Source organism: Portunus trituberculatus, chromosome 9 (genome assembly GCF_017591435.1).
Source record: "Portunus trituberculatus isolate SZX2019 chromosome 9, ASM1759143v1, whole genome shotgun sequence".
NCBI classification, from domain to species: Eukaryota; Metazoa; Arthropoda; class Malacostraca; order Decapoda; family Portunidae; genus Portunus; species Portunus trituberculatus.
This window is the reverse complement of record NC_059263.1, coordinates 13,766,929-13,779,771: the sequence shown is the minus strand read 5'-3', so window position 1 is coordinate 13,779,771 and position 12,843 is coordinate 13,766,929. Positions and strand designations below refer to the sequence as shown.

General features: G+C 49.7%; 1 protein-coding gene across 1 annotated transcript; it reads left to right on the top strand.

The window, feature by feature from the left end:
* The first annotated feature begins 8,167 nt into the window (after positions 1 to 8,167).
* Positions 8,168 to 8,623, top strand: LOC123501740. Its single transcript, XM_045250746.1, has one exon. It carries the CDS (start codon positions 8,168 to 8,170, stop codon positions 8,621 to 8,623), a length of 456 nt encoding a protein of 151 aa, XP_045106681.1.
* Positions 8,624 to 12,843: the final 4,220 nt, after the last annotated feature.

Sequence of the window (12,843 nt, the reverse complement as noted above, 5' to 3'; positions counted from 1 at the left end):
TACTGGTTCAAATGGTAGTACTAGTTCAGTTGCACTGGTTCAAGTAGCACTGGTTCAGATGACCACTGGTTCAGATGGTCACTGGTTGAAATAGTACTGGTTCAAGTAGTACTGGTTCAGTTTACACTGGTTCAGATGGTTACTGGTTCAAATGACCACTGGTTCAAATGACCACCGGTTCACTTGACTACTGGTTCAGTTGACCACTGGTTCAGTTGACCACTGGTTCAGATGACCACTGGTTCAGATGGTCACTGGTTGAAATAGTACTGGTTCAAGTAGTACTGGTTCAGTTTGCACTGGTTCAAGTTGCACTGGTTCGGATGGTCGCTGGTTCAAATGGTTACTGGTTCAGTTGACTACTGGTTCAGTAGACCACTGGTTCAGTTGTCTACTGGTTCAGTTGTCTACTGGTTCAGTTGGCACTGGTGCATGTGGTACTGGTGCAAGTGGCACTGGTTCAGTTGACATGGAACCGACGTCACAGAGCTTTGGTCCCGCCCACGGCTACCCAGTCCTGTGCGTGGAGGGACCCTATAATTCAATGGGCCCTGGGTAGACCGTGACTGTTAGAACAACGGGCTTGTCGTTCTGAGAAAGTGTGGCCGGTTGGGGCTGCATTTCTCGTGTGTTGTCCACTCGTGGGGTAGCGGCGCGGAGGAGAGACACACTTTGTCTCGTCCTGTTTGTTTGTTGGTGGCCGTGGTCACCAGTGTGGTTTGGTGGGCGGCTGTGTGCCCCCACCATCTTTTGTATAGTTTCAGTAGTATACTGTATTGTAGTGGTAGTAGCCACGCACACTATTGAATGCTGAGAGGCCAGACTTGTCTGTGACGAGTAACTGGACTCCGTGTATAGTTGTTGTCACCCGTAGGTGGTGTCTGGTCTTGTGTGTACATCACCGGATGTGCTGTACACATCATATATTGTAGTAGATTGTAGGCTAGGGGTGTCAGTCTGACAGGTGTCAGGAAGCACTTGTAGTAAGATAGTATAGTAATATACAGAGAGCGTTGTTCCAGTCTGTGAGTTATCACAGTCTGTGGACAAGGCGGGTGGAGAGGCATTAATACTTCATAGAGAAGTGGATGGAATTGTCCTTGTGGGCGGTTTCTCTAGGGGGTATTAAGGCCTCGCCCTGTTACACATAACATCTACCATTTATAAATTCTACTTGGTTGGGCACAGGAGGAGAAGGAGTTGTTGAGGAGATTCCCTTACAGTGGAGGGAAATTATACACTGTTGGCGACCTTGAAAGAACCTGAGGGTTACGGCGGCTGTGAGTTATAGTAGTGGGGACTCTGTGGAGTGTTTTATATTCCCCACTGTACTGACCGTAACGAAGTTGGCGATTTTGCCAGAATAACACTCTAGTGAGCTGTAGCAGTTAACCGCAGCCGTGTGGCGTACGTAACATAAAGTGGCGACCTCGCCAGGATAAACCAAGTGCTTTTATAGTGGTGTAGTATATTGTGTGGGGTATTATTACTTATATTATTTTATTGTTTGTGAAAACGAGTCCTTGTGAGCACCATGGAGAGTGTTACTGGCTTTTTCACCTCACCAATGGAGGGTGAGGATGCGAGTGTGAGCCGGCGAGACTCACCACGTGGGTATGATGAGTCGTTGGCCGCGCGTGGGGTCAGTGAGGACGCACGTATGTCTCATGATAACGGATGTGGCGGTCCCAGTGAAGGTGATGTGGGACATATTAGCCCTGGCAGAAGTATCGGAAGCAGGGGAGGCTCCCGACGATCTAGTCCAGCCAGCAGTATTGCTGATAGTGTCCAGTCAGCTGCCAGACTGAAGGAACTGCGATTAAAGCTGGAAATGAGGAAAATGGAGATAGAAGCAGAAGAGAGGCGAGAGTTGAAGAGATTAGCTGCGGAAGAGAGACGAGAGTCAAACAGACTAGCTGCGGAGGAGAGACGAGACATTCAGAGACTAGCAGCAGAGAAGGAGGCTAGAGAGATGGAGATGGAGAGAGAAAGGGCAGATAAAGATAGAGAGTTGGAGTGGGAGAGAACTCGCCATGCAGTAATTATGCCTGGAATTGTTGGTAGTGTAGGAGGAGGAGAAGAACAGAGTGTAGAGCGTACTTTAGTTCAAAGTCTCCAGCTAGTCCCTGAATTTGATGAGGCTAAAGTAGTTGAATGGTTTGTTCGCTTCGAGAGGAAAGCCAAGGAGTTTGCTTGGTCTCGAGAGAGATGGGTAGGCTTGGTCGCGAATAAACTCAAGGGAAAAGCCTTGGAAGTTTATGATAAAATATGTCAGCTGATGATCTGGATGATTATGAGGAGTTTAAGGCATTTTGCAGGCATATGAGCTGCGACCAGAAGCCTATCGCTTGCAATTCAGAGGAAAGAGGAAGCGAGCAAGTGACTCCTACCTCGAGTGTGCTCGTTCACTGGAGCAAGTGTTTGAGAGGTGGATTGCAAGCGAGGGTGTTGACTCTCTCGAGGCTTTGAAGGAGTTAGTAGTTATGGAGCAGTTCATTGATATTGCTGATAAGGAGCTGGTACCTCTGTTGAGGGAGAAGAGGTTTAGGACTTTGAAGGAGGCTGCTACATGGGCTGATGATTATGTGTTGGCCCACCGTCCTGTGCAGCAGCCTGGGAGTTGGAGTCGTAAGGAAGGTGGTCCTAAGGGAGGCCCAGGGAGTGGTGGCAGTTCTTCCTCAGGCTCTCCAGGCCATTTTAGGCGATATACTGGATTCGGCAGTAAGATGGGTTTTGAAAGCCCCAGGCCCCACCCTCCTTCTTCTGCGAAGGATGGGACGGCGGGGAAGGCGGCCCCTAAAACTCCCAAGTATGATTACCAGCCTACGTGCTATCACTGCCGAGGAAAAGGGCATTTTAAGTTCAATTGCCCAAAGTTAGTAACAGCTGAAACTCCCAAGTCCTCGCAGAAACCAGTTGCCTTGTTGGTGTGGCCAGACCAAGTTTGTGGTGATGAGTTGACTGCTCCTTCAGGCTTTAGAAGTGAGAAGGCACGGCGTGTGCCTGAGTTGTGTTTGGAGGAGGGAGAGCAGGTTGGCCCCCTGTCCCTCCCCCTGTTGCCTCGCCCGCACCTAAAGATAGTGAGCTCGACTGGTGCCGTCCTTTCCTGTGTGGAGGCACTGTTGAGATTGATGGCACAAAGTATCCCGTCACTGTACTGCGTGATACGGGAGCACAGCAGTCAGTGTGCCGAAATGTCACTGGGAAGAAGGTGACATCTAGCCAGGCAGTGTTGTGTCGTGGACTTAACACTGTGTAGGAGTTCGTGACGGCTGAGGTGACGCTGTCATGTCCTCTTGTCACTGCTACGGCTCAGGTAGCAGTGGCAGACGAACTGCCAGTCGCAGGAGTGGACTTCCTGCTTGGGAATGATTTGGCTGGTGGTCGTGTATGGATCCCAACCTCTGATGAGGATGAGGTTGCTGAAGAGTCTGGGCCAGTGGTGCAAGACTCTGTAAATGTTGTTACCCGCTCTCAGGCCCGCCGGGCTGAGAGAGCCTGTTACTACCCAGGAGGCTGCTAGCAGCCAGGTGGGATTGACTCCAGATGGGAGTAGCAGTGCTGATGTGGTGGAGCCAGTGTTGGGCTCACCATTGAGTTCTGGTGTAGAGGCTGACGGTGACGGCGTGGAGTCACTTGTTAATGCACCGGACTCGGCTTTGGGAGTTGTTGCTGAGAGTGAGGACGGAGTGTTGGGTGTAGCTGAGTTGTTTGATGGTTATCCTCACTCTGCAGAGCACTCCGGAGGGAGCACTCGTGCTGAGTTGCTTCCTGGTGTGGAGGCTGAGGGCTCTGATGTTCAGCACAGGCCCCAGCATGATAAGTCAGGCAGTTTGTTGGAAGTTGGGGAGACTTCCAGTTCTGCGGGGGAGTTGGAGGTTTCTCCCCTGTGGAGCATCGTGGAGGCAGGGAGCGAGCTGTTCCCTTGCCTGGTGACTGCCTGGCTGGTGGTGATGATCCTTCTGAGGACTCACCGGATCACATGGCAGGAGCGGAGCAGCCTGGGCCAGCTCTCCGTCCTCGATGCCGTGTGGGACGTAGGGTTGCAGCGTTGCCTCAACCCCATGACCCTATAGTCCCCCTTTCTCTTACCCAGCTAGAGCCTGCAGAGCTCATTCGTAGGCAGCAGGAGGACCCGGCGTTGGCCTCCTTCTTTGCTCGAGTGGGTGAGGAAGTGAGGAGTTGGAGGGCAGGGAGGAGTTTGTCTTGCATCAAGGGGTGTTGTGTCGTAGATGGCAGGAGAGTGACGGTGGTGAGTTATTGCAAGTAGTTGTGCCGCATAAGCTGCGTGAGGCACTTGTGCTGTTGGCACATGAGGGGCCCATGGCTGGACACCTGGGCATCCGAAAGACCGTCGCTCGCCTGCGTCGCAATTTTTGGTGGCCCAGCATGTCTGGAGAAGTAGCCACGATTCTTAAGTGCTGCCACACTTGTCAAGTGGTGGGCAAGCCTAATCAGACACCCCCTGTGGTGCCACTCCACCCCATCCCTGCTGTTGATCCTCCCTTCACGAGGGTTTTGATTGATATAGTAGGTCCTCTGCCTACTACCAGGGCTGGTCACAAGTATTTGTTGACCATAATGGATGTTACCACGCGGTACCCTGAAGCAATTCCCTTGGGTGTGATGGTGCACGTGTGGACTGGTGTGCTATGGGCGTGATGGTGCATGTGTGGACTGGTGTGGTGTGGGCGTGATGGTGCACGTGTGGACTGGTGTGGTATGAGGCGTGATGGTGCACAAGTGGATTGGTGTGGTAGGGGCGTGATGGTGGACGTAGGGACAGGTGTGGTATGGGCGTGATGGTGGACGTAAGGACTGGTATGGTGTGGGCGTGATGGTGGACGTAAGGACTGGTGAAGTGTGGGTGTGATGGTGGACTAAGCTCAGGCCAAAGCAGACACTAATATGCGTGAAGGTTCTCTAGTTGTTGAGAGCTCCGATAACACTTCACAGGTGAGAAGAGGTGAAAATATTTTTCACTGGTGGCACTGTCATTTTCAATCTCAAAAAAAAAAAAAAAAAAAAACAAGTGGCAATCGGGCTTCCTGTGACGCAAGCCAGCGTGGAAAGGACTTTCTCGGGTTTGCGCTTCATAATGAATGAGCGACTTCGAAGTCTAAAAGCAGACATAACTAATGCAATAATGTTGCTGTGTTGCAACATATGATGTGTCTGTAAATATGTGTAATTGTATTTCTAAAGTATTATACTTTTCTTAGTTCAGTGGTATTCATAGTATATTGAGTACCATGAAATATAACATGTTATAAAAATAAAATAGTATACACTGCACCATATGTATGATTTATCATAATATCAGTATTCTGCACGCATGGTACGAAATAAGGTACGAAATAATGGTACGATATTTTAGCGGACCAGTACGGTACGAGTGTGATTTACTGGTATGGTACTACATTATGGTACTGTATTTTATTTTCTTTTGGTACGAATTACGATAAATCAATCATAGCGTACAGTAGTACATGCCTTGCGGGCCAAAACCTAAATATTCATCCGAAAATTAAATGGCCATATCACCGATTTGAAGGCTCAAAATTTTCCTGGATCTCCTTAGTATCCTAATGCATATTGTGCACACATCTTATTTCTATTTAAATTATAGATTGCTAAACTCAAACTCAGCTGTCCATGTATCAGACGCTGCCTGTAATATTCTAGAAGTTCAGGTACCAACCACATGAATTCACCATAGTCCTTCCTTGCTTTACTGAGATATTTATAAATCTTGCAAAGTTAGAAAAGATCTTACTTTCATTTTGCCAATAACAAGAAACAAATCAAGTAAAAGGGAGTAGTAAGGTGCTGGTTTACAATGACTGCTTATGCGTACTGCCTGCATAAGTGGTAGATCCAACATACATTTATTGCATTTAGATCAGGTTAGGTTAAGGCATGTCAGATCAGACCATGTGATGCTGTAACAACGTTCAAATCGCTCTTAAACCGCCGATAAAGAGTTTCCAGAGAGAGCGTGGCGAATCAATGGGTGTCTCCTATAATGTTATAAAGCAAATGAATGTTGTAATAAAGTTCTCCTTTATAATGTGTTGTACACTTATTATTAGTTAGATACTATTTCAATAATATATGACATGTTGCTGAATAAGAAGAATATCTGAAAAAAGAACAGTACTGTACATTTTCCATAACTAGCTGAAACTTTTGTATCTGGAAAGTATATATGTAATTTATACCGGCAATACCCATTTAACCTCAATTCACTCGGATTCTACTATCGATCAATAACCTTACACTGATAACCCGCCCCTGCCTCTGAAGATGAACTCAACCCTGCCTCTCAAGATGACTACTGGCAATATGAAGAACGACATCGATCCTCTCCCAAACCATGCTGTAGCAGTGAAGCTGTCCCCATTTTGCCTACAAGAACCTACATTATGGTTTTGGCGTGCCGAGATCCAGTTTTGTCTGAAGAAAGTCACGGACTCATGCACCAAGGCAGATTACGTGCTGGAGGCGATACCCGAGCAATTGTTTCCCCCGCATCGTCGCATGATTGGACCAGAACAAGGACATTGAGTACGAAACTCCAAAGAGTTACCTCCTACTAGAATTCATCCTCTTTGTCAGCGCCCATACCCAACTACTTCCTAAATCCTTCTGCCAAAAAATCTCATCCATCTGGATGGATTGTAGCGGCCGTTTACTTAAGTCTGCCCTACAATCATTGCATTTTCTGTTATCACCATACATCTCCTGTCTCACATTTCATGGCATACTAATTTATTATTTACTTTTTTTTTATAATATATTTGTCTTACTCTCTTATTATTGTATTATTCATTTTATTTATATTTGTATAATATACAACACAAAACACTACACATTCACACACATTCACTCATTCATACATACATTCATACATACACAATCGCATACAAACTTATTAAAATTATTATTGTAAATATTATTTATATGTGTACCCAAATATTTTTGTAATAAAAGTAACCCTCCACTGAATGCTTTTAATTCAGTTTCCTCAATTAGCCTTAGCTCCAATAGTTGGTACTCTTTCAATACCAACAAATGGTGACCCCATGAGCTAGCTAAGAGGAAGGAACCGTGGCTGTATAAGAGCCACTGTCTCCTAGCACAAAGACCTGCGCCAGCTCCGCCTGGGGTATCCGTTGGAGGGCTCCTACCCGAAAAAGCTCCACCTCCATATGTGGTGTTCGTGGAGTTGACGGTTAGGCCGGGAGAAATATTATGCCTTAGGCATAGTAAGGGTTAACTATACCCCCCCTCCTAGCACCTTTGTGCTCCTTCCCCCTTCCCTGCTGCGCCTTCTGCGCCTCCTACAGCACCTTCTGTGCCTCCTACAGCACCTTCTGTGCCTCCTACAGCACCTTCTGTGCCACAGCGACACCTTCTGCGTCCCTCTCTCCCGCCCACCTTCCAATTTTCACCTTTGCACCCGCCACCTGGATTACGGCGTGATATTGTGCTTACCCGCCACCTGGATTACGGCGTGTTACTGTGCTTACCCGCCACCTGGATTACGGCGTGTTACTGTGCTTACCCGCCACCTGGATTACGGCGTGTTACTGTGCTTACCCGCCACCTGGATTACGGCTTGAGTGTTACCCTTTTCTCGACCCGCCACATGGATACGGCGTGACATCCCCTGTGCAGACACCCAGTGACACACACTAGTGACACACTCCAGTGACACACGCCAGTGACAGTGACACTATTGTGTACAACAGCAGCTCCCTAAGACCTGCTGTGACCCATAGGATCTTCACGCCAGAGCCTAGTGCCCATCACCACCACCAGCCATGTCTCAGGAAGACCTTGCTGCGACGGCGGTGTCTTTTAAGGCACCTCCCTTCTACTCGCAGGACCCATCCTTGTGGTTCTGTCTCTTGGAGTGCAGCTTCAAGGCATCCAAGATCACTAACAGCCTCACCAAATTCAACCATGCTGTTAGCTTCTTGCCATCCGACGTGCTTACACTTATCTCTGTCGTCATCTCCACTGCTGCCTCCTCTGACACTCCCTATGAAGATTTGAAGACTGCCCTACTAACGAGTCTACAATCTTCCGTCGCCACCGTCTCCGTGAGCTCCTCTCTAGTGAGGAATTAGGTGATGAGAAGCCGTCACAGTTGCTGAGTCGCATGAAGCAACTGCTTGGTGACAAGTACCAAGCCTTCGACGCTGATCTCTTCAAGCAACTGTTCTACCAGCGCCTTCCTCCTGCCATCCAGCGTAGCCTCTTCAGCGTCAAGGACACTTTGAAACCTGACGCCATCGCTAAGTTGGCAGACGACTTCCAGGCGATTCTTCCTGCAACACCTGCTTCTCCTGTGTCTTCTGTCACTACCACACAGAATGACACCCAGTTGTCTCACCTTACCAAGCTCATCTCTCAGCTTACCACCGAGGTTAACTACTTGAAGAAGCAACTGCATGATGGCCGTCGCTCACGTTCCTCCACTCCTCGCCGCCTCCAGCGCCGCTACCGTTCTAGGAGCCCAGGTATGTGTTGGTACCACAACAAGTTTGGTGCCAAGGCCAACAAGTGCGTTTCCCCATGCACCTACAACACGTCAAACACCAACGGCGAGCAGTGATGCAGCCAATTGCCCGCCAGTGTTTCTCAGCGCTGCTCCACCTACGAGACTGCCGCTCCAACACAAGGTTTCTCATAGACACCGGCGCCGATGTCAGTATTATCCCCGCGCCCGCCAGTCTACGCACCTTGCCGCCTCTCTTGCATCTCTACGCCGCCAATGGGACCAAGATTCCCGTCTACTCACGGCGCACCATGCAAGTGAATCTCTACCTCCGACGTCGCTTCGAATGGACCTTCTACGTCGGGGATGTCAGCCAGGCAATTCTCGGAGCAGACTTCCTCAAGCACTTCAACCTGCTGGTCGACGTTAAAGGCCGCAGGTTAGTCGACCCTCTGACCTCTGTCTCCTCCTTTGCTCGACCAGCACCAGGAGACAGCACTCTCCTCTCTGTCATCAAAGGGGACCACCAGTTCGCTGTTTTACTCAAGTCCTTCCCCACGCTGACTCAACCCTACTCAGCCAGCGTGCCCGCTAAACACCATGTGCAGCATCACATAGAGACTTCAGGACCGCCTGTACACGCCAAGGCCCGCCGTCTTGCTCCCGAACGCTACCGCCAGGCCAAGGCCGAGTTCGAGTCTCTGATGCGGCAAGGTATTGTGCGGCCCAGCAGCAGCAACTGGTCATCAGCTCTTCACGTCGTCCCGAAGAAAAACGGCGACATCCGACCCTGCGGAGACTACAGAGCTCTCAACTCTTGCACCAAGGAAGACCGTTATCCTGTGCCTAACTTGCAGGAGTTCTCGTCGCAACTCTCTGGTTCCACCATCTTCTCCCGCATCGACCTCATCAAGGCCTTCCACCAGATTCCTGTTCATCCTGACGACATACCGAAGACTGCCATCATCACTCCCTTCGGTCTGTTCGAATACGTTAGGATGCCCTTTGGCCTCAGGAATGCGGCACAGACGTTCCAGAGGTTCATCGACGAGGTCCTCCGCGGTCTTCCCTTCTGTTTCGCCTACATCGACGATCTTCTCATCGCGAGCCCCGACGAAGCCTCGCACAGACAGCACCTCGAACAAGTCTTCCGCCGCCTCCAGGACTACGGTGTCCAGATCAACGCCGACAAGTCAGAGTTCGGCGTGGCCTCGCTCACCTTCCTTGGTCATACCGTCACTCCAGCAGGCATCACTCCACTTGCCACTAAATGTGAAGCCATCCAGCAGTTCCCGAAGCCATCTACCCAGCGCCAGCTCAAAGAGTTCTTGGGCATGGTGAACTACTACAACCGCTTCATTCCACACTGCTCTCTCCTGCTGCAGCCTCTACACGCCATGATCAAGCCGTGCAAGCGTGGTCAGTCGGTCACGCTCACCTGGACACCGGACACTGACGCTGCCTTCCTCGCTGCCAAGAAGGCCCTCAGCGACGCAACTTTGCTGTCCTTCCCTGTCCCCGACGCAGAGGTGAGCATCGCAACTGACGCCTCTGGCAATGGGACTGGTGCTGTCCTCCAGCAGCTCGTGGACAGTGCCTGGAAGCCGCTCGCCTTCTTTTCCCAGAAGCTCAACACTGCCGAAGCCAACTACAGTGCCTACGACCGTGAGCTCCTCGCAATCTACAAGGCCGTCAAGCGCTTCCGGTACTACATAGAAGGCCGCCGCTTCCACATCTACACCGACCACAAGCCACTCACCACCATTTTCCTGAGAAACAAGGCAACCTACTCTCCTCGGCAACTTCGCCATATGGACTTCGTTTCTCAGTTCACCACCGACATCCGGTACATCAAAGGTGTCGACAACGCCCCAGCTGACGCTCTCTCCCGTGGTATCTCTGCTGTGTCCTCCATCGACTACACTGCCATAGCTGCCGACCAGTCCGGCGACCCAGAGCTGGAAAACCTCCTGCAGAACTCGGCGCTCCAGATGAAGAAAGTCACACTCCCAGGTACCAAGGTCTCTCTGTATGCTGACGTCTCCACAGAGGCCGTCCGCCCTTACTTGCCTCAGCAGCATCGCGTCAAGGCCTTCCGTCAGCTACATGACCTCTCTCACCCTGGTATCCGTGCCTCCCAGCGCCTGCTGACTTCTCGCTTCATCTGGGAGGGCATCAACAGAGATGTCAGACTGTGGACCCGCACCTGTACCGCCTGCCAAGCCTCCAAGGTGACTCGTCACACACACTCTCCGCCTGGCACCTTTCCTCCAGTCTCCAGACGGTTCGACCATATCCACATTGACTTGGTCGGGCCGCTGCCGCCCTCTGCCGGCCACCGCTACATCCTTACGTGCGTGGACCGGTTTACACGCTGGCCTGAGGCTACACCTATTCCAGACATCACCACCGACACCGTCGCCAATGCCTTCATCGCCACTTGGGTCTCAAGGTTCGGTGTTCCTCTGAGCCTCACCTCAGACCGTGGTGGCCAGTTCGAGGCTAATGTCTGGAATAGGATCATGGTATTTCTCGGCATACGGCGCTACAGGACTTCGAGCTACCATCCCCAGTCAAATGGGATGGTTGAGAGATTCCATCGCCAGCTCAAGTCCTCCCTGATGGCCGCCTCACAGCGCGAACACTGGTCCCTGGCTCTTCCTCTTGTCCTCCTCGGCATCAGGTCCTCTCTCAAGGAAGACCTCCAGCATTCCTCGTCCGAGTTGGTGTATGGCGCCAACCTCAGGCTTCCCGGCGAGATGCTGGTGCCCTCACAAGAGCCAGACCTGTGCAGTGCCCGAGATTTCGCCACCCGCCTCCACAGTGCCATGCGCAACCTACAGCCAGTCCAGCCTCGCTCCTCTCCTAAGAAGATTTTTGTGAGCCAGGACCTGGACACCTGTACACACGTCTTCGTCCGCGTCGATGCTGTTCAGCGCCCCCTCTCACAACCATACCAAGGGCCCTATCGTGTCTTGCGGCGGACACGCAAGACTGTGACCATCGACCGGAACGGCACTCAGGACGCTGTGTCCATGGACCGGGTCAAACCGGCCTACCTGCTTGACCCTGCTCAACCTCAGGTGGTCGCCACAACGTCCCTGGACGGTCCTGACTCATCCAGCCGCACCAGGAAAATCTCGTTTCTCCTCCCTCGAAACTAGGGGGGGAGTATTGTAGCGGCCGTTTACTTAAGTCTGCCCTACAATCATTGCATTTTCTGTTATCACCATACATTTCCTGTCTCACATTTCATGGCATACTAATTTATTATTTACTTTTTTTTATAATATATTTGTCTTACTCTCTTATTATTGTATTATTCATTTTATTTATATTTGTATAATATACAACACAAAACACTACACATTCACACACATTCACTCATTCATACATACATTCATACATACACAATCGCATACAAACTTATTAAAATCACTATTGTAAATATTATTTATATGTGTACCCAAATATTTTTGTAATAAAAGTAACCCTCCACTGAATGCTTTTAATTCAGTTTCCTCAATTAGCCTTAGCTCCAATAGTTGGTACTCTTTCTATACCAACAGGATGACTGCTTGCCTGATGAAGAAAAAGTTTATCTGGCATGGGATGAACAAGGACATGAAGCAGTAGGCTCAATGCTATGTTGCCTGCCAGATGAGGAAAATAGGCTGTCACACTGAATCATGCACGGGAGAATTCTGTCAGTCTAGGCATTGTTTTGGACATCTCTGCATCGACATGGTAGGCCCCTTTCTACCTTCAGATAGTGCTCAGAATATCTTCACCACCAAAGAGCACTCACTCTACATGCTGGCCAGAGGCAATTCCCATTCAGCATGTCACTGCCCAAGTCTATGCAGAAGCTCTGCTGTATAGATGGATCAGTCGTTTTGGCGTTCCAGACATTACCATATTTGATGGCTCATAAGATGGATCTTTTCTCCCCCCAAAAAAGTCTCAGGAAATGAAACTACATCCTATGAGGCTAAGGTTAAGCATTGAGGCAGTGGTTGGTGGTAAGTCTATGGCAACAGAGGGTCTAAAATCAAACCCTACACATCTTCACACATGTAAACAAACACCAAAAAACATTTCTTTCTTTCAAGGTACTAATATAAAATAGATTATACTTAACGGTAATTCATACAGAATGACACCAATCAGAAAAAAAATTGCCTAAGTGACAATACCACACACATTGCATGAACAAAAAATAATCACGTGGTCAGTGCCAGTGATCTTGATCTTGACATGGACTAGCTTCACTGCGTACTTTACAGTGTGATACCGTTACTCCTTGAAGTAAGACACACTTTTATGCAATTAAAATT

What these genes read in the sequence shown, in the direction of transcription:
- LOC123501740 (XM_045250746.1), top strand. Translation starts at nt 8,168, where the DNA reads ATGAAGCAACTGCTTGGTGACAAGTACCAAGCCTTCGACGCTGATCTC.